A 27,429-nucleotide genomic window follows, 5' to 3' on the forward strand; every position below is an offset into this window, starting at 1 on the left:
AAATCCAGACCTGAATAGACTGTTGAAAGACAGAACCACTTCCTGATGAAAGTCCACTGAAAGCATCTATGAGGCCATTGGAATCCAAACTGTCAGTGGCAGAAAATTTCAGTCCTCCTAAAATGTGATAGGAAGAATGATGAGAAAGAATCCATCAGTTGCAAGAGAATCTCAGATACAGGTGGGTGCTTTTTATCTGCAGGTCCAGAACCCATGGATTATGAACCTGCGCTGTACGCCCCCACCTGACCTCCCAGATACAACTGGAAGTACCAGTTTTTCTGAAAACCAGAAGTGCCTTTCCAACACCTCCGGGGGGGGGGGGGGTTCTGAGGCCCAGGTGGCATCCAGACACATCCAGATGTTCTCTATGACCTGGACCTGTGGAGTCTATTATTTGCAGGTTTAGGTACATGTGGGGGCGGGGGGGTTGGGAACAGATCCCCTGCAGATAATGTGTGCCAACTGTATTGTTTTTGTAATAGTATCAATAAATGTGTGACTGGAGCCGGATAATCACAGTTGACTTTTTAATGACAGGAAGTATATGCAGCAACCCACTGCTGCACACAGTGTCTTAGGATACATGCAACACTTGGTTCCATTTCTCCACCTGCATACATTTACTCCAAAACCATTTATCTATGTAAACATTCCCAAAGTAGGATCCACTCTGTGGCACCAGCTTCTAGTATTCAGATGTATGCTGCCTCTGAAGTTTCTATAGAAATGTCATGACTGATAGGAGAGGTCTAATGGAGTGAGCTTGGGTGGAGCAGATAGGAGAAGATATACGTGGATGGGAATCATTTGGCAGGTGTAATGGAAGATCAGGAGATCACCAGGTAGATGATGTGGACAGCGATTCCCATGTTTTGACAGCTGGTCGACAACTTTGAGAAGGGCAGGGCTACTGACCACAGCTGTAATCAATTAAGGTCAATGGATGATGGATATGGACTAATGAGGTTGCTCACGCCTGTGCCTAATTAGGCTAATGAGGGTTTGCAGGAATAAAAAGCAGCCCTAGAAGGAGTATCACAGACAGACAGACGGGAACTGCCAGGGCTCTGCTGGAGGAAAACAGAGGAGGGGACTGCCAGGACTCTGCTGGACACACACAGAGCAGGGGAATGCCAGGACTCTGCCTGACAGATCTGCCTTGGATCCATCCAAGGACTGATGTGGGGATGCTGCTGGATTGGACTGGGAAGATTGGACTGTACTTTGAAGCTGCTGTGAACTTGGACTAGATGCTTCAGATCATTGCCTACTAAGTTAAGTGAAGTTTTGGGGGATATCTGAGTCTTGTGAAACTTAGGCTGCAATTGTATGCACACTTTCTTAGGAGCAAGCACTACTGAATACAGTGGAATTTACTTCTGAGGAGCCAGGCATAGAATTAGATGCTTTGCTTACATCCTTACCTGTCATGTCTGCCAAGGTTTCTAGTTCTTTTGCAGCATTGGGCCCCAAGGCAATGGTGTGAATTTTTGACCCACTTCTTTTAACTTCAGCAAAGCAAGAGCCTATGCCTTTATCCTCTCCATCTGTCAAGAGCACGATCTCACAGCCTTCAGTACTTGCATATTTGCTTAAAAATACCTGCATTTAAAGAGCATGTTAAATATTAGCAGCAAGAAATGTAGACGTCACAGGAAGATGTTTGGAGTGCGATGATGATGGTGGTGATGATGATGATGAATATTTGTATTCCATTTTTTACCAAAACGTAGTTCACAAAGCAATTGGCAAACCGCTCAAACTGGAGATCTCCTCTGGGAAAGGAAATAAACCTCCACTCTCCAAATGTGTCTAGGGGCGCAATCCAAACCTGCACTGGAGCAGGCAAGCCAGAAGGCTTGTGCTGCATCCAGTGCAGTTTCGTTGGCTGCAGCGGCTCAGCCAGGGGCAAAGGGAAGCTGTTCCCCTTACCGCTGGGTAAGGGTTGCGCACCCCAATGGGTCTCCTTGGACCTGCACCACCTCTGGCAGTGGCACAAGTCCAAGGAGAGCGGAGCGGCTCCAAGCCGCTCCGCTCTCCCTGGGGATGGCAGTTGGGATCTGGCATAACCGCCGGGTCCCAGCCCCGCCCCCAGCTCCCTGCGTGCCCGCCCCTGGGGCCGCACATCACCCGCCCTCCCCCATGCCCAGAAACGCCCCCTCCCACTTCCTCCCTGCCCCCCCACACCTACCTTTGCTGCTTGTGTCGGTGTGGATGTGCTGGCACAAGCGACAGGGAGGAAGCCGCCATGGAGGCTTCTGCCAGCCTCTGTGCGTTGGCGCGTCTGGATACACCGATGCAGCTTCCTCCCACGGAGGTGCAAACGTGCTTTACGGCATGTTTGTGACCCTCCAGGGGCTCCTATGCCGGCATAACTGCCGGTTAGGATTGTGCCCTAGGGCTTTCTGCAAACTTGTCTTCTAATAGTATATCTGGCTTTCCAATTCTCAAAACTACTTGCAAATGTAATGAAATTGCTTTCATTACTTACACATGATAAAAGTAATGTGATCTGGCCTTCCAACTCCTGACAGGAATTTTCATAATCAGAAAAATAACTGAATCATTATCCTCCTGAAATTTAGATGTTTATCTAAATAAATTACCTTATTTTTTAATATTGTTATCTTATTTTATATTGTATATCATATTAATTTTATATTGTTAATTTCAGTGTTACTTAGAGCCCAATCCTGTGGTCAGCGGCATGGCTCCGTGCCACCGACCACAATCGCAAACGTGCCGTAAGGCACGTTCGCGGGGCTCACTGCCGGGTTCCCACTGGTGCTAGCCCAGCGCCAGCCAGTGCTGGGCTAGAGCGGGGCAGTCTCCCAGACTGCCAAGCTGCGAAACGGCAGGCAGGGGCAGGGATGGGGGCGTGGAGGAGGCGTTCCAGGGAGGGGGGAGGCTGGCGGGGGCAGGGAAGAGGCATGCCGAAGGGCAGGTGGGAGGTGTGCCGGGGGTGGGCGGGAGGAGGATCTGCAGAGCTGGGCTCCGCAGGATCCAGGGCACTTGTGGAGGGCTGCGTGCCCTACACGAGCACCTTTATTCTACCGCCGACGTTTTGGTCAGCGGTAAGGTGAGTAGCCCCATTGCGGGGCTGCTTACCTTACTTGGGGGAAGGGGACGAAAGTCCCCCTTCTGAGGAGCCTCCCGCGGTAGTGTGGCAGGTGTAGGATTTGGTGGCAGCCCTTTTTGGTGCTGCCAAGCCTGGGTGCACTGGGCAGCTCAGGACTGGGCTGCCTGCCATCACTAGCTTCCGCAGGATACAACCCAAAATACCTTATTAGAAATGGAATAAAAGTAACTGGAAAAGGTTCTGCTTCACCTGAAATCCTGCACGCACTCCCGAACAGATGTTAGTTCCTCCATCAGCCTTTGTGGGCAAATAGTTTGAAAGAGATTTGCGCACACTGTCACTGGCAATCTGTTGCAAACCAGTTGCAATGCTTGCAGTTTGATGGAATGTAACAATTCCAACCCAGGAATTCTTTTCAATAATCTGTAGGAGGAATAGTTCTGCCGCTTGCCTCAGTCGATTAATGCGATTGTGCTGCATGTGAAGGAAAAGATATTTTTAAAATTGTCAGTGCCATCCAAGGAGGGCAGCCACTAAATATCACAGATACCATTTTATATTCTGCCTTACTGCATATCTGCATTCAAGGAGAAAAATTTGAAATTAAATAAAAACGCCTGACACAAATGACAGCATAACACAAAATGAACAGAAACAACAAATCCCCTCCTGTCTCTAGGCTCTCTGTAAAGCTTTAATCTCATCCACACAACTTTCCCATCACGCAGTCTGGACCTCAAGCTTTCTGAGAACGGCTTTGTTTCCAAGGAGTTAGGTTGTTCTGTTCAACCAGTCAGTGTCAGAAGCATCAACGACTGACACAGTATAATAAGCATGGATGGCTACATGTCACTCGAGATCCTCTCTGTATGGATCTGTTATTGCAAGGTGATAATATGTAATATTTATATCACACTTTCTCAGTGTGCTGAATGCTTCATATGCAGTAACTTGATGCTTACTTTACTATAACCCAGTATGGTTACCATCCTAAGCACACTTGTTGTTGTTGGCATCCTTCAGTCTCGAAAGACTATGGTATCGCGCCCTGAATGGTGGTTCTGGAACAGCGTCTAGTGTGGCTGAAAAGGCCGATTCGGGAGTGACAATCCCTTCCAAACTGGGAGCAAGTGCAGTCTGTTCCTGGTCTGTCTCCCTGGCTATGGGCCTTCCTTCTTTGCCTCTTTGCCTCAGTCTGTTGGCCAAGTGTCTCTTCAAACTGGGAAAGGCCATGCTGCACAGCCTGCCTCCAAGCGGGCCGCTCAGAGGCCAGGGTTTCCCACCTGTTGAGGTCCACTCCTAAGGCCTTCAAATCCCTCTTGCAGATATCATATCACAGCTGTGCTCTGCCTGTGGGGTGCTTTTCCTGCACTAGTTCTCCATAGAGGAGAAGCACACTCACCTGGGAGTAAGCCCCCATTGAACATAGTTGGATTTACTTCTAAGTAAACATGCCTAGGATTGTATGGTGTTATTATAATCCCTCTTATTACAGTTGAGCAGTAGCAGACCTGCCCCCATTGTGCCCTGGGGCAGGTCTGCAACATGCTGCCCCCCCCCCCAGCATGCCTCTCTCCCCAGGATACTCACATAGGCTCACGGACACCCAACAGTGCAACACCCAACAGCGAGTGAAAAGCCTTCTGAGGCAGTTGCGGACCTGCCATTAGGTCCAATGGGGCAAATGTCCCAGGCACGAGCCACTAGGACCCTGCAGAAGCCTCTCTGAGGCTCCTGACAGGGTCGGAAACTATGCGTCCAGTTTTCCAGAAGCACAGTTTAAATTGTTGGGGAACCTCAGAGGCTTCCCCGACGTGGTTTAAGGACGTACATAGCTTCATGAGCCTCAAGTGAATAAGGGGGTGGTGGATTTTCACGCAGGGGGGCCGTGACCGCCTGTGCGGGGGGTGCCATCACGGACCTTTGCCCCAGGCGTGGGGCTGGGGAGGTTCACCGCTGTTCTAAGGCTTCTCCCACTGTTTTAAACAGTACTTCCGGTTTCCCAATGAAACTGAAGGTATTGCTTAAAACAGCAGGAGAAGCCTCAGAAGGCTTTTTGCCCACTGCCAAGAGCCATGCAGGGCCTCGCCTGTCCACAGAATGGCTTGGACAGGCAGGTGGGGTAGAATGGCGGATGCAGGCAGCAGCAGCGGGAGCATGGTGAGCATGGAGCTTGGGGCTTTTGCCCCCTGCCTCCGCCCCAGGTCCGCCACTGCAACTGAGGTTGACACGGAATGGCCTGCCTAAGGCCATCTACTGAGAGTTCATGGCAGAGGTGAGGTTGAAACTGGGGAAGCCCTTATTTGCAAGTCTGTCTTTTAATGTCCTGTTCATGTTTGCTCCAAAGTAAGTCTCATTAGAGTCACGGGGGTCAAGTCTCAGGTAAGTGTGCAGCCTATTTATCACCACACTGATGAGGAAGAGCAAAACTAGGCTCTGTTTTTCCAACACAATAGAAACATTGTTATAGAATTGCTGACTCAGGACTACAGACTAATTTCATCATTCTAAATATCTAGTTTCTGTAAATTGGGAAGGGGGAAGATAGACATACCGAGCTCATACTTCCAGAGACATCAAGTACCAGGCAGACAATTCGGTCTTGTGTTTGCAGCAAGGTGATGGTGGGTGCAGGTGGAGGGGTAGCGATTGGAGATGAACTGGCAAAGTCAGCTGAGTCCATAATAACTTCCCAGGTGCTCCTGTAGTTGCACAGTTTGTTCTGCAAATTTGTGGCCTGGATATTATGGTTCGTTTTGTCACAGAACTGAGTAACCTTTTGAAGAAGAAGAAGAAGAGAGAAGATCAGACAGTGGAGTGGAGTCAATCCCTTAGCCTCCCAAATCACATTACTCAAGCTTACTGAAGGTAGGCTTTGCATATACATTATAGATGCTGGCGTGTTTTGCTTTCTTGCTGGCACAAATTGGCATCCAGTTTCATATAGTCCAGTTCGGTGTTCAATTCTGCATGGCCTGGTTTTTCCTGTGCTAGTTAGGAATATGTACCTACCAGCGATCCCAGCTGAGCATCTAAACAATATAAGAAGCAAGTATTGTTAGCAAGTGATAAAACCAAGGAATTGTTATATCCAAAACCACTTGACATTATTTATATAACACAGCCATCCCAAAGACAGGTTATCTGGGGCTGACATTAGAGGTTGGCCATGTTGGACACTGGCCAAGGGCCAGGGGTGGATCCAGAATTTATGTGGGGGGGGGCACTGGCATAGCTAGAGGGGGGGTGGCACACTAAGTTTTGCAGGGAACCTCCCTGCAGCATGCAAGTGGCTCCTCCCCTCCCCTTTGGAGCCATGTGGGGGGGGGGAAACGGAGGTTAATGGCTCCCAAGGGGAGGGGGAGGAGCTGCTTGCATGCTGCAGGGAGGTTCCCTGCAAAACTTAGTGTGCTGCCCCATCTCTATCTACGCCAGTGGGGGGGGAGCCATGAGCACTAGCTTAACTCCAGAACCCAGGTCAACCAAGCAGATAGACCTGGACTCCCACCTGGACGTGCTGATCTACCTGCCAGGTAGACCAGGGCTCCCAGTTGAACCTGTGACCTCCATGGCCGAGAGTTGCTGTGTGGATAGACCTGGGCTCCCAGTCTGACTGCTCCATCAAATGTCCCATCCAGTGGGTGCAGCGCTCCCTTTACTTCTGACTTTGCTCCCCATTCCCGCAGATACCCTTAAATTTACTTACAAGTTAAAGGTGTTTGTATCCATAGACATACCATTTATCATTATTATAATATGAAATCCACATATGAAATGACAGCAACTGTTACCCTGCACATGCCCCATCTTGTCTGATCTTGGAAGGTAAGCAGGGTCAGGCCTGGTTAGTGCTTGGATGGGAGTCTGCCTGGGAATACCGGCTCCTGTAGGCTTATACCATGATCTCGGAAGCTAAGTAGGGTCAGGCCTGGTTAGTACTTGGATGGGAGACCGCCTGGGAATACCGGCTGCTGTAGGCTTATACCATAGTCTTTCGAGACTGAAGGTTGCCAACCAATATGAAATCCATAATGCTCAGAATGGCACAATTGCACAGGATATTTTTCAGGGACTATATAATCAGTGCATCCAATCCTACAAGTCAGTCATAAAACATCACCTTCTTTTCTGGGGTTCAGCTCCTAATATTTCTAGTTTTGCATTTGACATCAGCACAGATCTCTCCTCTGTGAATATGCCCAGAAACTTATCCTGCCCTCCTATCATATTTAAATCAGACTCAAAACATAGGTGTGGCTAATCAGTTACAAACACTTCCAAACAGGATCATTTAGCCAGATTTCTGTTTCTTCAACAAGCCCATACCATGTATGATAAAATGGGTGCAAAATATAGGCCATAATATCACAATAGATCAATGGGAATAGATCTGGAAGCATAATATAAAAATTACTAGAGCAACAAATTTCAAAGGAAATGTATATAAAATGTTTTATAGATGGTACATGACACCAAAAAAATTGGAAAAATGAAATCGAATATATCAAATAGTTATTGGAAATGTAAATGTGCAGAAGGAACGTTTTATCATATGTGGTGGACATGTAAAAATGCAAATTTATTGGAGGATGGTAAGAAATATAATACAAGAGATTGTTGGATTTACTATTTACAGGTGGAGTGATTCCACCCGCTCTTGGTGTGAGCAAGAAGCGTCTTGGCTGCCCTCCATGTGAGAGATGGAGCTGCTTGTCAGCTTGCTTGGGAGAACTGGAGGCCAGAAGTGAGACCAAACCAGAAAGATCCATTCTGAAATGTTGTTGGTTCTTGAAAGAAAGAACCTCTATAATTGTAAAAATCCCCTTGAGGGATTTAGAAACGCCTGCCTATGTAAACTGCCTTGAATAAAGTCAGAGGAGTAATCCGATGACCAGAAAGACGGTATATAAATACCTAGTTATTATTATTATTATTACTATACCGTTGAAACCTGAATTATTTTTGCTCAATATTACTTTAGATGTTATAGATAAAGAAAACAATATCTAGTTATTATGATTTTAATTATAGCGTGGATTTCATATGCTAGATATTGGAAGGACTTTAAAATACCAATGAAAGATGAATTAATAGAGAAAATAATGAATGTGGCGGAAATGGACAGACTTTCAGAAATTTTGGATCAACAACGAAAACTGACACAAATTGAGCAATGGAAACCCTTTTATGCTTGGTTGAAAATGAAGTTTTAGAAATATATGATAGGGTATGATATATATGATGAATGAAAAATGACATTAAGAGGTAAATTTAGAAGAGGAAATTGATTAGGAGATATGTAATGATTTATTAGTTTAAGGGCACAATCCTAACCAGCAGTTATGCCAGTATAGGTGGCCCTTGAGGGTCGCAAACGTGCCGTAAAGCACATTTGCGCCTCCTTAGGCGGGAGCTGCATTGGTGCATTCAGATGCGCCAACACGCAGACAGAGGCAGAAGTCTCCGCCGCAGCTCCTGCGCCGCTACTTGCGCCGACATAAGCAGCAAAGTCAGGCGTGGGGAGGGGGCATTACTGGGTGGGAGGAGGGTGGGCCAGGTCGGGAATGCGGGGAGCTGGGGCAGGGCTGGGACCCGGCGGTTATGCTGGATTCCAACCCCCATCCCCGGGGTGAGTGGAGTGGCTTCAAGCCACTCTGCTCTCCTTGGACTTGCGCCACTTCTGGAGGTTGCGCAGGTCCAAGGAGACCCATAGGGGCAAACAGCCCTTACCCACGGGTAAGGGGAAGAGCTTCCCCTTGCCTGTGGCTGAGCCACTGCTTGCTGCAATCCCACATTGGATGCAGCGCAAGCCTCATGGCTTGCCTGCTCCAGATGGGTTAGGAACTGCGCCCTTAGTGATCTGTGATAATGATATATGATTTCCTGTACCCTTTTTTTGTGTAGTGAAGTGTGTTATGTTTTTTGTGTTATGTGTTATGTCTGTTTGTCCAACAATCCAGACCACTTTCCACATCGTTATTCCTATCCAACTCAGCACTATATGTTAACATCCTTGGTGGATGACCTACGCCGGGGACTGGACAGGGGGAGTGCGTCCCTGTTGGTCCTGCTGGGCCTCTCAGCGGCTTTCGATACCATCGACCATGGTATCCTTCTGAGCCGATTGGCCGAGTTGGGAGCTGGAGGCACTGTTTTGCGGTGGTTCCGCTCCTACTTGGAGGGTCGGTCCCAGATGGTGGTGCTGGGGGATGCCTGTTCGACACCCTGGCCCTTGAGGTGCGGGGTGCCACAGGGCTCAATTCTGTCCCCCATGCTATTTAACATCTACATGAAACCGCTGGGAGAGGTCATCCGGGGGTTTGGAGTGGGGTGCCATCAATATGCTGATGACACCCAGCTCTATCTCTCCTTTCCTCCAGACTCCAGGGTGGCGGTTGAGGACCTGGAGCGCTGTCTGGAGGCAGTGAGGATCTGGATGGGGGCTAACAAGCTGAAATTAAATCCGGATAAGACAGAGGCTCTCCTGGTTCGGAAATCCTCGATGCAGGTGCTGGACTATCGGCTTGCGCTGAATGGGGTTGCACTCCCTCTGAAGGATCAGGTCTGCAGCTTGGGGGTCCACCTGGACTCGCAGCTGCTCCTGGATTCCCAGGTGGCGGCTGTGGCAAGGGGGGCCTTCGCTCAGCTTCGGCTGGTGTGCCAGCTGCGGCCATACTTGGATCGTGCAGACCTGGCCACGGTGATCCATGCCTCGGTGACATTGAGATTAGATTACTGTAACGCGCTCTACGTGGGGCTGCCCTTGAAGACGGTTCGGAAACTGCAACTAGTGCAGAATGCGGCGGCCCGTGCGGTTACTGGAGGTAGGCGGTTCGACTCTGTCAGTCCGCTTCTCCAGCGGCTGCACTGGTTGCCCATTCGTTTCCGGGCCCAATTCAAGATGCTGGTATTGACCTTTAAAGCCCTATACTGCTCTGGACCAGGGTGTCTTAGAGATTGCCTGCTCCCTTACAATCCGGCTTGCCCTCTCAGGTCATCAGAGAAGGCCTTTTTACAAGTGCCGCCGCCTAGGGAGGTGCGTGGGGCGGCTGCAAGAAATAGGGCCTTCTCAGTAGTGGCACCAACGCTATGGAACTCCCTTCCCCTTGACTTAAGAATGGCTCCCTCTCTTGAGACCTTTCGGCAAGGCCTGAAGACCCTTCTGTTTAAACAGGCCTTCTGAGTTCTTGGCCTTTTAACATCTTTTTAACATCTTTTAATATTTTTTACAGGCCTGATTCTTTTATGACTTGCTGCTGCTCTATGCTCTTTTTACCTATTTTTTTTTTTACTCTGACTGCTGTTTTTAGTATGTGTTAATATGTTTTTATTTGTTTTTAAAATTGTTTTTAATATGTTGTAAGCCGCCTTGAGTCCCTTCGGGGAGAAAGGCGGGGTAGAAATAAAGTTATTATTATTATTATTATTATTATTATTAACAAGGGCTGCCATATTTTCATAAATTGATCATTTATTTCTCCTCTATATATTCTGGCCTTATTGGTCAATTTTTCCATAGTAACTATTTGTCAGGTCCTATTCAAAAATCTCTGTAATGTAATATCTTGGGTATTTCCACTGGCGTCGCTAGGAGGGTGCAGGGTATGTGGGCCGCACCGGGTGACGCGCCGCGGGGGGGGTGACGTGCCCTGGGGGGAGGATGCACTAACTTTGCGGCTTTCGTTCAAAAGTTATGGCCAAAAAACCGGAAGGAAAAAATGCATGGAGCCCTATGGAAAGTGAAAGTGAGCCGTAGCACGCATTTACTCGCAAGTAGGCGAACTTGCCATAGTCCATCAGAAAAGGGAGGGCTGAGAGGAATCCAAGGACACCAGAATGGTCCTGATCCAATGAATGCAGCCCCCAAAACACCTGAGAACACAGCCACACGGTCGCGTTTACTCACGAGTAGGTAGACATGCCTTGCCTTTTGGTCAGGCCAGGCAAAGGGGAATGTGAGGCCACCAGAATGGTCCTGCTCTGATAGAGCTGGAGTGTAAGAAATGCTCCAGAAGGCAGCCTCCCCCCCCCCCCCCACTAAGAAGGACAAAAAAGAGGCTTCAACTGGTAAGGGGAAAGTTTTCTATTTTGCACTTGCAAAGCCAGGTGGGTCTTTTTCTTGATATGCCTGAAATAGAAGAACTTTAAATGGGCATGGGGAGGGCTGGAAATCTCACTGATTCTTTGGGGGGGGGGTTGTTATTGCAGGCAGGCTACAGAGTAAACTCCATTGACCACTATGTGACTTACTTCAGAGTAAACATGCATAGAATTGGCTCAAAGGCTGCAATTCTACCCACATTTTCCTGAGAGTAAGCCCCACTGACCACTCTGGGACTTACTTCTGAGTAGACATGCATAGGATTGGGCTCACAGGCTGCAATCCTACCCACACTTTCCTGAGAGCAAGCCCCATTGACCACAGTACGACTTACTTCTAAGTAGACATGCATAGGATTGGGCTCACAGACTGCAATCCTACCCACACTTTCCTGAGTGTAACCCTCATTAACCACAATAGGACTTACTTCAGAGTAGATTCACTTGGTGGAACAGGACTGGCTCCCCCTTATTTAATTATTTCTTTTATTTTAATTTAATTATTTATAGTTATTTATTTTAATTTGCTTGATGATGTTACTTCTGGCCATGACATCACTTCCAATGGGTCCTGGACAGATTGTCATTCTAAAAAGTGGGTCCCAGTGCTAAAAGTTTGAGAACTGTTGCAATAAGGTGTTAGTAAGTTGACACAGGTGTGTGTGTGTGTGTGTGTGTGTGTGTGTGTGTGTGTGTGTGTGTGTGTGTGACTCTACAAGTTTTCAAAATCACTAAAATCAGAGTTTGGAGGAACAATACTATCATGTTATATATCCTTACTTAAAGAGAACTCAACAAAAAACTCTTTACTATACTTAAAGAGAGCTCTACACAAAACTTCTTGAAAAATTGGAAACCAATTATTGACTTTTTGAAACAGAGAAAATAATTTAATGTATTATGGATTTGAAGATTAGTTTTAAAGGATTAGATAATAATATAGACCAACATTTGTTAATGTTTAGACTTTATATATATAAAATATAAGTAGTTAGAATTTTTTGGCTTCACTCTTGCTACACCATTAGAGTATATATGGTGTTTTTTTTTCCTTTCCCCCCCTTCTTATCTTTTTTTGTTTATGTATTTGTTTATGTATTTTATGTTTATTATAGTTTATTATAGTTGTTTACTGTTCTTTTTTCAATGTAAATGTGTTATGTTTTGTTGCAAGGTGTTGCAGGTTCAAAAGCAAACTCAGTAGGCAAGAGTGGTGATCGTCTGGAAACTTTATTTCGTTGCCAGCAACGGGCTTCTCAGGGACTCCTTGTCCAAAGCGAAGAGAGCAATTTTCCTAGTCTGACCCTCTTGCTTATATTTCATTTTGGCTCCTTTGTTTGAGGAGTTTCACACTTTTCATTGGCTGGAGTTGACATCAGAGACGGGGCTTGCTCTGGGTTGGCTACAGATAGCTTTACAAACATTTGATTGGTTGGCTTCAAGTTACAGGTTTCAAATAAGGCAAAAATATACATTGAAACATACAATTTAAAGATTTCAACAACCAGTAGATGGCACTGTTTACTCAATTATAGGCATTGTAAAATTTTGGCATTTCTATGATGCTTTGGTATATTACCTAGCTCTCTTAGTGTTATAACACTATCCTTTTGGTTTAAAAGGGGAAAGTCTGAAAGCATTATGATTTAAGCTGCAAAAATGCTTTCTATTTAATTTTCCATACAAGCAAGCAGGGAATTTCTAGCTTAAGATGGCTTGGATGCTTTCCAGCAACCTCTCTAAATACAATATGCCTTGTATTGTAAAAGAAGCCTGAACCGCTATCTGATGCCTTGGTATGTTGCCAAGAGCTACTTGACAGTCTGCCAATTCTAGCTGTCCTCCTGCTTGTGCTATTTTTAAACTGCCTGTCTGCTGTTTGCAGTTTTAGGCCTGCTTCAGACTAAGACAGAAAAGTAATATGGATTTTAAGTAAGCTGCTAAACACTTAAGCAGGGAGCTCTAGGTGTTTTAAGGATGTGTACATTTTCCCTATTAAGCTTCCTAATGATTTGTTCTAATTGTTTAGCATAAGTGGCTTTCACTACCTTGCATCAGTTTGGCAAACTAAATTAAGAAAAAATCATGTTATATATCAATCAATGTGTAATTTCATGCAGCATGCAATGAAACAAACCACATTGAAATATCTGTGTTCTAACAAAAGGTACAGCCAAAAAACCAGTGGGAGGGGGGAACGATGGTACATCATCACACCCACCACCTGGGGTGTTGCCCCGCCCACTGCATGGGGTGACACACAGGCCTCCCGCACCGGGTGACACAAATCCTAGTGATGCCACTGGGTATTTCTCCAGCTTTTTGCAATCTCACACCTTGCCAGTCCAATAAGATTTGCAATTACTTCTTTATTAGTCAACTTCTCATTTTCCCCAGTGAATAATGAAAATAATAATGTTTCATTCCCAATTATTTTTTGATTAGTTAAAGCTTCTATCCACGTGATTATTTCCTGCCAATATTTTTCTATTTTAGGACAAAAAATCCACATATGTTCCAATGTACCCTATCGTCTGCAATTCCTCCAACACATATCTAATATATCTCCATTAATTTTATGCAATTTTGTGGGGTACAAATTCCATCTAGTCATTTAGTTATTTGATTTTTCTCTGTAAACTGCTTTGTGAACTTTTAGTTGAAAAGCGGTATATAAATACTGTTAATAAGTACTGTTAATAATCTATGAAGTACCTTTAAAACCATTTCTTTCGTTCTAGCTGATATTGATTTATAGGGGTATTTGCTCCATATTCCCATTCATACTTCCTCTGATATATTAACATTCAAATTTTTCCCCCAAGCTATTTTAACTCCCATACCCTTTCCATATTCTCTCTCAATAATATTTCTAGATATTAATGAAGCTAATCTTTTTCTATTATGTTTATTTTCTTCTATTGTTCAAATTCTGTTAATGGTCTCATAGGACCAAATTCTTTATATAGTTGCATCACAAAACTCCTTACTTGTTTTATTTGTAGCCAATTAGTTATTATTTGACTTGTTTTCGCTTCTAATTGTCTGGTTGTAATTGGTTTCCCTGCTTCAAATAAATCTCTAATTCTATAAATTCCAATTTGTCTCCAATGCTTAAATTGTATTTATTTCTCCTGGAATTTTTTCCCCTTCTTCTGGTGAGTTTCCTGTAACAGCAATACAACTGCTCCCAATTTTTTAAAAGTCCTCATAATCCTATATCTTTTAGCTGGTGAGCCATTTGTATTATAAGAAATTATATACAAATTATCTAACATTACAGTCATAAATTTTATAACCTATATTTCCAGACATACTCTTCTTACATAACTTTGTAAAATATTTAATATATATTGTAGCGTTCCACTTATGGTCATATTTAACTAAATAGCATTGTCTAATTAATTTTCCTTTTGTTCTTAACTTCTCCCTCTCACCACTTCCCTGCCTCTCTCCTCCCTCATTCCCATCTCCTTTTTCCCTCCCACCTGCAACCATTCTCGCTGTCCCCTTCCCATCCCCAAACCCTACTTTGGCACTGAGACATCGAGGTCTCCAGCTCATTACTTTGAGCTGTGCCATGTGGGTTCCATTGAGAGGCCAGGAGTAGTTCTCCTGAGCAGAACTTTCCCCTCCCCCGCCCTTTCTTCTAACAAACATGTTTTAAATTGTCAATACCATTATATGAAATATGATTTCCTGCACCCTTTTTTGTGTAGTGAAGGGTGTTATGTTTTTTGTGTTATGTCTGTTTGTTTATATTTGTTTTTGGAAAATAAAAAAAAAATAACTAAAAAGAAACAAAAACAAGCCCATACCACACCTAGGGCCCAGTCCTATCCCACTTTCCAGCACTGGTGCAGCCGCAATGCAGCCCCAAGGTCAGGGAACAAATGTTCCCATACCTTAAGGAGGTCTCTGTGAGTGCCTCTCCACCACAGGATACAGTGCACACCCCACTGGCACAGTTGCACTGGCACTGGAAAATTGGATAGGAGGATGGGAAAATAGGATAGGAAAATTGGAAAAGGTACACCATGTGACACTACTAAAATTGAATTCAGGCCCATCAAGTCTCATGACCAAGAAATAACCTCCGCCCTACCGTTCCCAGAAAGCCAGATCAAGAACTGGGTTGAAAGTAACAGAGAGAATACAAAGTTTGAAAAAGTTGTGTACTTCTTTTGTACTTCGTATTTGTGAATGTTTTAAATGTAACTTTACACTACCTAGTAGTTCTGTACTTAGAAGTTCTGTACCTTGTGGAAGAGCCATTGCTCAGTGGTAGAGCATGTATTTGTATTAAGAAAATCTCCTGTTCAGTTCCTAGCATCTCCAGAAGGACAGAGAGAAGACTCCTGAAACTCAGGGAGTAAGCCTGAAACTCTAGAGCAGCGGTTTTCAATGGCTGTGATGTGGCACACTGGTGTGCCGTGAGGCTGCCTCAGGTGTGCCGCAGGATCAGAGGAGGCAGGCAGCAGCTGCGCGCCCGCATGCCAGAGAAGCGGCTGCTTTGAGCCTCCTGCAGCAGGCAGCACAAGCAAAGGAGCAGCCAGGGAAGGGGCTGGTCAAGGCTGCTTTGCATCCCACGCAGCAGCTGAAGTGTCCCATTGGAGCTTGCTCCTGCTGCTGAGCATGACTCAGGCTGCAACCTGATCCTCACTTCCCTGGGAGTAAGCCCCATTGACTATTATGGGGCTTACTTCTGAGTAGCCATGCATAGAGTTGGGCACGAAGGCGGTTGTTGCCTACCTGCGTGGTGATTGCCCAACCAGAGAAGCCCAGAGGAGCCAGGAGGTGGGAGCTGCGGAATGAGTGAGAAGAGGGAGCCAGAAGCAGGTACATAGCGAGCGAGTCTGCTGAGGCCCCCAACCTAAGGACTGGCTGGCTGAAAAGGGTCCCTGAAAGTCCCTTTTCCATGCCAGTTTGCCTGCAACTCCCCAAAGCGACCCTCCCTGCACTTTGGGGCTTTTAGAGGAAGGGTGCTGGGCCACAATCCTATCCACACTTACCTGGGAGTAAGCCCATTGAATGTAATGGGGCTTACTTCTGAGCAGGCATGCACAGGATTGGGCTCTAGTTGTGCTATCCCATCCACACTTACCTGGGAGTAAGCCCCATTGACTATAATGGGACTTACGTCCGAGCAGGCATGCATAGAATTGGGCTTTTGGTTGCACTCTTTTTTCTCAAATACACAAGCAGGCAATTGGCACTTCTCTTCTCCCCCACCCCACCCCCTTCCCCAGGAATATTCCCCCCATCTCAATTTAATGTAAGTAAAAAACTGGTAGTGTGCCTTGACAATTTCAGTGCCTTGTCAGTGTGCCTTGAGCTGAAAAAGGTTGAAAATGGCTGCTCTAGAGAGCCACTGGCAGTCGGTGACAACTGTAAATACTGAGCTAGATGGACAGATGGTCCAAATCAGTATAAGGCAGTTTCTTGTTCTTTATCCTGAACAAGAATATTTGTTGTCTTCTTCTCCTGAGCCATCTCCCTCAGCATTGTTGATACTTGGGAGCAGTCATAGATGTATCTATTAAACCGGCACGAAACCTATTCGTGATATTTATCAGGACCTTATTTCTAATCTAAACAAATTTAACAATAGCTGTCAAGAAAGGTATTTGCTGCAGTAATTCCTTCTTCTGATTGTTACTGTTTGGCTATTAAAGATAAACTAAAAATGCAAGTCCATATTGTGGTGGTTCCCCAGTGGTGTATTCTGGGCCTCAGTACTAATGCAACTGTTCAGATTAAGACTCTGCCTCACGTGAAATGCAAAGAAGTTGTACTGGGGACGACGACCCGTATTTGCGGATCCCGTGCCTGCGGATTCAGTTATCTGCAGATCAGGTCCAGTGAGCCTCCCCACCTGTGGGAGGCGAGGGTATCTCTGCTACCTTAGCCTCTGAGGGGTCCTCTGAGCCCTCAGACTGAGCTGGGCAGCTCAAATAATACAACTTACAGTTTCACAGAGAAACAAGAAGTGATCTTTTTAATGCCTTCTAAGGCATTAGGAGGCCCCGGAAAGTCCTGGAGGGTGAGGGTAGGGGGGTTCGCCCATATCTACTGTTTCAGGTAACCATGGGGGGTCTGGACCAATGCAAAGGGAACCGGTACAGTATTTATTGTAACAGAGGAAGATAAGCATTTAGGAGGGTACCTTGTTGCTTCAGGTTTGGTCCTTCCATTAGTGTAGAAAGGTGCATCATGGTTATATTCATCAAAGACGCCCCATCGGAGATGAGCCCATTCATGCACAAAGACTCTGCCTGCACAGCACCGGAAAGAAAACTGACTATAATTTGGGGATTTACACTTACAATATACAGCTAATCAGGGCCGGCCCAATTGGAAACATTTTTTTCCAGGGACCCAACTTCACAGCCAAAGTCTCTAGAATCTTAGAGACAGAGATAAAATTTAAAAATATAAACAGTATAAACCAGCGCTATAGCTAAGGCATTTGCTACCTGATGCAAAGAAGATTTTTGTACACACATACACACACACACACACACACACACACACACACACCCACACCTGCAATGATATCAAATTTAATTAATTAAGGGCCCAGTCCTATCCAATTTTTCAGCACCGGTATAGCCACAATGCAGCCCCAAGATAAGGGAACAAATGTTCCCATACCTTAAGGGGACCTCTGTGACTGCTGCCCCATGACAAGAAGCAGTGCATGCCCCTTTGGTACAGCAGCACCGGCATTGGAAAATTGGATAGGATTGAGCCCTCAATCAATCACGGGCATAATGCTGCGGTTCTCAAACTCTCAGGGAGTTTGAGGAGTGCAGTAAGTCTTTGCAGGGGAGGGGGAAGGGGAAAGGGAGGATCCCCAGGATCGCGTTGCTCAGGGGGCTGCAGGGACTGGCATTTACTTACCAGTCCCTGCAGCAGTGTCCTGGGGGTACGGAGAGCCCTGCGCAAGCATCTGCAGGTCTACCCAGCCTTCTCAAAGTGAAAGCGGAGTGATCGCGCTCCACTTCTGGTTTTGCGGAGGTGGAGTGTGAACGCTCCACTTTCACTTTTTAAGCTGCAGGGAGCCCTGCAGACGCTTGCGCAGGGCTCACCGCACCCTAGGGATGCTGCTGCAGGGACTGGTGAGTACATGCCAGTCTCTGTGCCCCCTTTAGTGACATGATCCTGGGGGTTGCATCCTTGCCTCCCCCCTGCCCTTGCCCCTTAAGGGGAAAGTGGCCAAAGCAACACAGTCACAACACCCCAGTTTGAATAGCTCTGGCATAATGGATGAACACACAACTACTTAAAATACAATGATCAATAAAGAATAAAAGCATCAATAAAACCAGAAGGTGTCAGGTGTTAAGGAATAAAATCAGAAGGCTTGCTGAAATAGAAATGTTTTTAGAGATCACTGGAGGCAAGGGGCCCTCTTTCAAACCTCCACCCTCTTTGTTCTGTAAGTAACCATAAATCTAAAAGGCTTATCTAGTTTAGAGCCCAATCCTATGCATGTCTACTCAGAACTAAGTTTCATTATAGTCAATGGACCTATGAGACTATTCTGAGAGCCAATGAGATGTTGTTATGATACAGCATGGAACCAATAGGGTGTCAATGAGTGAGCTCTCAATTCCAGTTACCCCTGCTAACTGGGTAAAGAGGCACTTTTTCAAGTGTTGCCCCCCCCCCCCCAGTCTCCTATCTCCTGTGTGCCTGCAGCAGCCTGATGGCATTGTTGCCAGCCTGTTGTTAGTATAATGCTGATGATAACAACATTTTCCTATAAGAAACTTCTAAAACAAAATTAGAAGTACTCTGTAGTCACACCAGCAACTGAGAAGCTTTGTAATATGAGGGGCCTTGTACCACTAATAGTTGTGCTCCTGTTGAAGCTATTCTTCCAGTCCCCAAGGTATAACCTTTTTTAAAAGGTAGCTTTGTTTAAATCTATATGTTCATTATGCATGGCTCTGAGGCATGGTATGGAAACATGAGGACGCTACGCTGAAGTGCTGCCCTTGCATCCCAGAGCATGGTCTGAAGGCACATCATACATACAGCAAACTTGCTGGAACTTAACAGGCCTAGGCTGGACTAGCACCTGGATGGGAGACTTCTTGAAAAGTCCTATATGTGGCACTATGAAAGAAAAGCAGGATATTGCCAAGAATCAAATTTAAGATTTTGCAAGATGCAAAGCAAAGAGGAGGATTAGTCTTGCCGGACTTGAGGACTTATTATGCAGCATGTGTCTTTATTTGGTTAAAAGAATGGTTGTTGCTACGAAATAAGAGCTCGTTGGATCTATAAGATTCAGACTTAAGGTTTGGATGGCATGGATTTTTATGGCATGATAAACTAAAAGCAAATCTCGAATTTAAAAATCACTATGTTAGACATGCTTTATTGAGAGTATGGAGTAAATATAAAAATAGATTTTATACAAAAATACCATTATGGATCTCTCCACAAGAAGCTTTTTTTGGTTGTTGTATAGGTTCTACAGAAACTTGGCTATCATACAGAAATTTAATAATTTTTACACAAACTGAATATAGGATAAAGACAAGAGAGGAGCCTTTAGGGGAAGGATTCAGTTGTCAATGGTTTCAGTATATACAGCTTTTGAGGAAATTCACAATGGGTAAGAAAAGGTATGGTTTTGAAGACTGTATGTCTTTATTGGAGAGTCAACTGTGTCTGGTAAAAGAACATGCCACAAGGGAGAGCTTGTGGATTATAAGATTAAAATTTACAATGAATGTAAACCTTAAAGAGAACTTTTATAAAATGATGTATAGATGGTATTTGACTCTTGGTAAATTGGCGAAAATGTAGTGAACAGATGTCAGAAGTGTAAAAGATAAGAAGGAACATTCTGTCATATGTGGTGGACCTGTACAAAAGCGAAAAAATATTGGACTTTGATACACCAGCAAATGCAGTTGATATTTAAAGTAAATTTACAAATGAAACTAGAATCTTTTTTGTTGGGAATATTGGATGATTTGATTCAGAAAGACTATGAAACTATGTTTTATATATGACAACTGCTGCAAGAATATTGTATGCTAAATACTGGAAAGTTCCAGAGATACCTGCACTGGAAGAATAGTGGCTAAAGGTATTGAATTTGGCAGAAATTGATAAACTTACAATTCTTCTTAAAGATAAGTCTGTAAAAACTTTTATGGACAATTGAAAACCATTCATGGACTTCTTGTGCATTGAGGGGAATATGGGGCAAATAATCTATGGATTTGATGAGTAGATAAGGGATTTAACTTTTATGTTTTTTCATTTTTCTTTTTGTGTTGAAAATGTACTTTTTAATAAGTGTAGATTGTTTAAGATTTGATAACTAATTTTTTGTATGATTTTGTAGTAGAACAAAAATGTAGTTTGAGATCTCTGCACTTGCCACACAACTTGTAATATCTTTACTTTTTAATTTTTTTGTATTTGCTTTTAATGAAACAAAAAAGGAAAAATAAGAAAAATTGTAAAAGTGCAAAAAAAAAAAAGCAGAATATAAATGCAATTAGAAATTATTATAGGTACAGTATGGAGACTGCTTTTGTGGCTTGAAAATTTCCTGATAGAGATCCATCAGGGCACTGGGTGAGTCACCAGCTCTGGTAATGGGAAAGTCCCCCAGAGTCCTCAAGAATCCCTCTGGATCCATCAGTCTCCAGGGTGGTCCCCACCCTTGCAGAGGGGAAAGCTGCGATAATCCTAAATCCCACCAGGAATTGATCTATTCATGTCCGCATTCAGATCTTAAGGCCCTTTAGAGGAAGATTTAGTGAATAAAATGAAACCCCAAATGGTTTGTGGTGGCTTATTTTATTCTGGTTATTTTGCAAACCTTTACTATTTACTATTTTATAATAAATAAGAAAACATAGTTTTAATTGGTAAATACTACCTCGTGGTCCATAAGCATTAATCAATTTATCATCTGTCAGGAAGTTGGATGTGAAATGAATGTATCGTCCTTTTTCTCCACATCCTCCATACTGCAATGTGTAGGGTTCATCTCCATATTTCTGGAAAGGTTTTGCCACTATGACATCAGCCTAAAATGCAACAGAACCTGGTTTAAACATCACCAATGACCAGCACAATCTTTATAAGAACAGTTAGTTTGCAATCCTGTGCATGCTATAGAGGGACAGTGTCCACTGAACATAGTTGGATTTATTTTTTATTTGTTTATTACAGAATTAATATACCACCATTCTCATAAACACAAGGTGACCTAGGCAGACTGACCATAAATCCCATTTTTTCAAATGAGGTTTCTACAGAAGTTATTCTATGACAGAAATCAGTGGAACCCTCCATTTCTCCAGGGTTCCAGAAGGATCCTAGTTGCTCCAGCCTTCCAAGCTCCTTGTGACAGCGGCAAATCAGGCCTCAGAATAGAATTGCCCTGTAAATTATGTACACACTAGTCCTATTCATATTCATTCAGCAGTAAGTCCTACAGATTTCAACAGGATATAGTTTCGGTGAGTTTCTATAGAACTTCAGATTTATCCTGTAGTCTTTCTTCTGTGTTTTAGGGAGATCAAAAATACATGAGGATTGTAAAGTATACTCTTCAACACTCACCTTTTTTTAAAAAAAGAAATTATAATTTTATTCTAAGACACCAAAAATGAACAAATACAAACTCAAAGTTGGAAATGGAAATAAAAATAAGTCTTGAAAGTTGTGTGGCAAGTGCGGAGTTCTAAATCTACATTTCTTTGTTCTTCGACAAAATTATATAATATATTAGGTATCATATCTTAAATAGTTCATTGGTTATTCTAAAATACATTTTCAACAAAAAACAAGAAAAATTTTCTACATATCAATTATCTACTCATTGAATCCATAATTCATTAGACCCATTTTATCCTTCACACGCAGGAAGTTCATGAATGGTTTCCAATTAACTATAAAAGTTTTTACTGAGTTATCTTTCAGGAAAATTGTAAATTTCTCCACTTCCGCTAATATCTTACCCAGCATTCTTCGACTGAAGGTATCTCCAGAACCCTCCTTCAATGCTTACCTTTTCATAGGATTCTGTAGTTAGTCTTTTGTATTCAGTTTTAGTTGTCCATGTCAGAGGAATTATAATTTTTACAGACTTGAAGTAAAATCTTTGCTGTGTGGCACCGAAGAGATAAGTAGATCCCTCTTTAATCATGTCCTAACAGGAAAAGAAAATAACATATTCTCTTTTACATTTGTGATGAAATACCTCATCTTTTTGCCTACTCCCCCTTATTTTGTGAAATATCTAGCCCTGGCATCCCATTGGGATGCTGTAATCTCTGAAAGAGATTGCTTGGAATCTTAAATGCAGCAGCCATTAACCTGGAATGCCATGAAATGCTATGTTCATGCAGCCACAAGTGCCTGAACGTGTATTGCTCTTTCTCTATGTCTGGGTTTACTCCAAGGTCAATAGCTTCAAACAACCTCCCCCCCCCCGCCGCTAAGATCATGTGTCCACCAATTGGGCAGCCAATCCCATCAGTCTCACAGCCCAATCCGATCACCCAGCTGTGCTTCCAGAACTCACGTTCTGGCAGCGCAGCCTGACTTAAAGAATCGCAAAACATGATGCTGTTGCTTGGTACCCAGCTGCGGCTGAACGGATTAGCTGTGCCAGCCACGTGGCAGTGGCCCTTTTGGTTCCCCTTCACTGGCAAGGCACTGGCAGGAGTGGGCTGTGGGTGGGATCCCAAAGGATCAAGGCATTTGGGAGAGGAACCAGGGCAGGGAGATGGATAGATCTGGCAGCAGTCAACCATGTCAGGTCTTGTCCTCTCTTTTTTAAACCTTCCTGTTCCTTTTCCCTCTTTGGACATACACCACCAAAATAGGTAAAAGTAAGTAAAAATGTTTTTTACCTTCAAGTTTCTTCTTCAATAGCATGCAGTGTGTACCTTTTTGGTGTGGCAGCATGCTATAGCATACCAAGGGGATATAATTGGGCTCTGAGGCTGCAATTTTGTCCACACGGATCTGGGAGTAAAGTCCATTAACTATAATGTATTTCCTTCTGAGAAGTCATGTGTAGGACTGGGCTCTAAGGGGATAGCCTGGTGGTTTCTCCTCATCCAATCAGATGGCCCTCAGATGTCATCATCCCTAGGTTTGTTAAGATCAAGCACTAAGATGCTGGGGTGTTGTGTCAGGTCTGCCATTGGAACCAGCTGCTTGTTTGCCCAAGGAACACTTAATCGTGGTAAGTGTTGGGGGCCAGGACTCCTGAGCCAATGTAAATAGATAGTAGGAGAGAGGATATTTCTGGCAGCATGTGTGCACATTAGCACGTGTGAATTATTTTTTTTTTTAAAGGGTGATTCAGGGCCGGCAGATCTCTGCATACTCAGGAGGAAGATCTGCTCAGATTGTACTGACACTATGATTACTGCATTCAATTTTGTTAAGATACCTCTATGTGGCCATCCAAGTCATGTCCAAATCCTTCTTTATTTTGCTGTTTTTTCTTTGGGGTTTTAAATAGTGCATATATTTAAACCATTGTCTGATAGTTTGTGTCTGCTAAATTTCTAAGGCTGTTATTAAAGGACTATGAATATGGCCAGTTTAAACAGATAGCAGCCCTTTTGTTCACTGCGCAGTATTGCACTATGCAACCTCAGTGCCTGAATGCACAAGCAGCACCACTGAATAAAGAGTTAATTCCACAAGCTTTGCTGTTGAAATTTGGTTTGTGCATTCCCTAAGATAACAATTGCTAGAAATGTCTGAAGTGGGGAAATTTGAATTTTCTAGAATGTATTGAATTTGGCAAAATCACAGATGGCTAAGCTACTCTTTAAACTAGTCACAAAGGTTTAAGAAACATACCTTTATGCTGTCAACAATCCTGTGGTCTTCAGGGAGCTCAGGATTAATTGCAACAACAATGTCTTCAAACCCACCATTGTTGAGTTTGACCATAGTCCCTGTCACACAGTGTAGCAGTTGTAACACCAGTAAAAGAAGCAACATCTTTGCTTGTGACATCAGTCTCCTTTGAAAAACAACAGCATATAGAAAGTTGTTTACGGAAGGGCTTGTATTATATACGCACTAAAAGCCCCTGTCTTTTTTGACAAGAAGCCTAGATTCTGTCAAGAAAATTGAACTTGACAGAATTTGACAGAACTTGACAGAACAGCAGAATTACTGCTGTTAATACCACCTTCAGTTACGTGATAGCAAACAAGAAACTTCTCCAAATGTTGTCATAAATTAATCAGACCTTGCATTTCCATATTCTGTTTGCATTGCTTGTGAATTGCAAGCATTTTTAAGAAGCTGAAGCTTCATGCTGATCACTGCAGTGGCCTGAAACTTCTCACTTGTTTTAGAGCTAGGTAGAAGATATACAGGTTAAGCCATGTGATTGGTCTAGGATTCTTTACCACTTGTATTTTATAGGTGACTGTCAAATTCATAGTGAGACAAGAAAAAAGTGTGATTAGTTTTAATGCTGCCTAAGTTTGTTGAACTGAAGTGGCATAGCTGAACCATCTGGCACCCGGGGCACAAAATTTTTTAACACCCTGCACCTTAGAAAGGCACATCCGGTTTTCAGCAAACGCCATGCATGAATTCCCCAGGCCACAGAAGGCCACTTCTTTACCTTTGGTCCACCATTGAGGGTTCAGTTTGGCACCTCCTGTTAAGACGTGGTACCTGAGACAATGTATCACCCTGCCCCCCTCAACTACGCGTCTTGGTGTAACTATATATGACATCCGAGATCTGAGGTTATGATATCATTATACTGTATTAATACATTGCCTTTCTCACAGATTCTTGCAATGAGTGAGAGTCTTATAGACTCAAGGCAATTCACACAGGCAGGCTATCACTAAACACATTTTTTACAGATGGAGTTTTTACAATTGTTCCATGAGAAACTCACAGTGTGATCATCATTCTTTTTGCTGCAAAGCATACATGCTGCTCATGCGTCCTGCAGAAGCAGCTACAAATCAGCCAGGCTGTTATTCATTCTGGGCAGCTGACCTCCAAACTCCCCTGCCTCCTCATGGCAGGTTATCACAGCAACTCCTTGCGGCTCCATTCTTTCACAGTGGCTTTCACAATGTCAGCAGCTTTGGCCTCCCATCCAAGGCACAACCAGACTTACTCCCTCTTACCTTCTTCTGTCAGGGCAACAGCTTAACTTCCAAACCACACCTCTCAGCAGCACTAGAAAGCTGCTCCTCAGTGCAAGTTAGTGGCACTTTAGGAGGAGGTGTCTAATCCTTTTGTACTAGGCCAGTGATGGCAAAAAGTTTGGCCTCAGCATGTCAAAAATTTGGAAAATACCTATCTTGAGTCTGCTGGCGTGACACACCTGCCCCCCCCCAAACAAAAGAGAAACAATTCTTTACATATTTATTTTTTAGAAAAGCACTTTCTAGTCATGAATGATTCTACATATTAGATAAAGAAATATCATATTCAACCCCCCCCCGTGTCCGTGGATCCTGCATCCACAGTTTCACTTATCTGCGGATTTGCTGCCCCCCCATATTTGAAATTTTTTAATCTAATACATAGAACCAAATATGACATACTTACACATAGAACCGCACTTCTCTGGCCCTCATAATGTCTTTTAATGGTTTAAAAATGTCACTTCCAGTTTTGCCGAAAAAATGGAAGTGACTTTTAACACTCAGAATAGTCATTTTGAGCCCCACAGAGGCTGTGGCCAGATGTGTGTGGCTTCTGTGGGGCTCAGAAGGGGACCCTCCAGAAGCATAGGAAACATAGCTCTCCTTGCCTCTGAAGGGCAGGGGAATCCCCCTTCTTGCGGATTCAGGTATCCACTGGCGGTTCCAGAACAGAAACCCACAGATTCAGGGGCATGGCTATAACTGCAAAAATGAAATATGAGTAAAACAAACTCATATTGTTGGGTGTAGGCGAACGGTGGCATGTCACTGTAAACATCACGGCATGTCACCTTTTGACATGTGTCTCACAGGTTCATCATCACTGTTCTAGGCCCCTCTGAGGATTGGCCCAGAGGGCCCCTAGCTGGGCCCCTAGCTAGGCTCCTAACTGCCTCTCAGGGTTTAGCAGGCGCCTGCTCTTCCGAAAACCAGAAGTACTGTTAAAGCAGTGCTCTGGACACCTCAGAAGGCTTTCAGAGTCCCTATGGACAAAGTGTGGGGCTCCAGAGGGTGGGTGGAGGTGGCAACGACGATGGGTGCAAAAATGCTGCACCCCAGGGTTTTTGCTCCCCCTGACCCATCCCCAGGACCACCACCGCATGGTGTACTGGAGAAATGTGGAGTAAGGGGCAATGAGGTGGAATGATTGAATAAAGATGTGGGAATCAGTGAGGGAGGGGAGAGAATACAAGGCAATGACTCCAGTCCATTAGAAAGTAGGGAGAGTGAGGGAGGGATGGGAAGGGAAGTTTTAAGTGTAATTATGAGCTTTGAGGATGGGGGAAGGAATGAGTTGTGTGTGCGGGAGGGAGTGGGTTGGGAGAGTAGAGGAGAGAGATGTGCCAATTGTCTGCTCACGTATGCAGAAAAGACAGCACAAAAAATACAACACAGGGAGGGTCACTTTGGGGCATTGCAGGCAGACGAACTGTTGCAAGGAAAAGGGACTCTCAAGCACACTTTTAAGCCAGCAGTGCATCACTAGGGTTTGTGTCACCCAGTGCGGGAGACCAGCACTTCACCCCAATGATGGATCTCTTCCCATTCACTGGACAGGGCAACACCCCAGGTGAATGGCATGGTGATGCACCATTGCCCTGCCCCCACTTGCTTTTTTAGCTATAACATTTGATAAAGATATTTCAACACCGATTGTTTCATTGCATTCTGCCTGTGGCATTGTTAGGAGAGTGTGGTTGGTGCAGGCCACACCAGGTGACATGCACGGGGGGGGGGGTGACATGCACTGCAGGGTGACACGCTAAAATCATGATGGTTAGTAGTAATACCATCATGTTATATACTGTTGGATGCTGAATTTCTAGCGGAATGCAATGCAAAAAACCAGAGTGAAATATCTCCTTTCTGTCAAAAGTTATGGCCAAAAACCCAAGAACAAAAAATGCATAGAGCCCTATGGAAAATGAAACTGAGCTGCATCGTGTGTTTACTCATGAGTAGGCAAACCTGCCTTAGTCTATTGGAAAGGGCAGGCTGAGAGGAATCCAACAACACCAGAATGGTCCTGATCCAATGAATGCAGCCCCCAAAAAC

The 27,429-nt window shown here is 44.3% G+C and overlaps 1 protein-coding gene across 1 annotated transcript in view; it reads right to left on the reverse strand.

Annotated features, from left to right (window-relative positions):
- LOC136648457 (calcium-activated chloride channel regulator 1-like) overlaps positions 1 to 24,190 on the reverse strand; it is a 38,737-nt gene extending 14,547 nt beyond the window's left edge. The window contains exons 1-9 of the mRNA XM_066624569.1: positions 24,047 to 24,190; positions 22,233 to 22,373; positions 21,096 to 21,246; positions 17,349 to 17,457; positions 5,946 to 6,114; positions 5,637 to 5,858; positions 3,332 to 3,556; positions 1,428 to 1,605; positions 11 to 117 (exon numbers count right to left, since the gene is read on the reverse strand). Of these exons, the coding sequence (XP_066480666.1) occupies positions 11 to 117; positions 1,428 to 1,605; positions 3,332 to 3,556; positions 5,637 to 5,858; positions 5,946 to 6,114; positions 17,349 to 17,457; positions 21,096 to 21,246; positions 22,233 to 22,373; positions 24,047 to 24,190 (1,446 nt within the window). The remainder of the gene's footprint in view (positions 1 to 10; positions 118 to 1,427; positions 1,606 to 3,331; positions 3,557 to 5,636; positions 5,859 to 5,945; positions 6,115 to 17,348; positions 17,458 to 21,095; positions 21,247 to 22,232; positions 22,374 to 24,046) is intronic.
- Between the last annotated feature and the right edge of the window lie 3,239 nt (positions 24,191 to 27,429).

Source organism: Tiliqua scincoides, chromosome 4, assembly GCF_035046505.1.
Source record: "Tiliqua scincoides isolate rTilSci1 chromosome 4, rTilSci1.hap2, whole genome shotgun sequence".
Taxonomy (NCBI): domain Eukaryota; kingdom Metazoa; phylum Chordata; class Lepidosauria; order Squamata; family Scincidae; genus Tiliqua; species Tiliqua scincoides.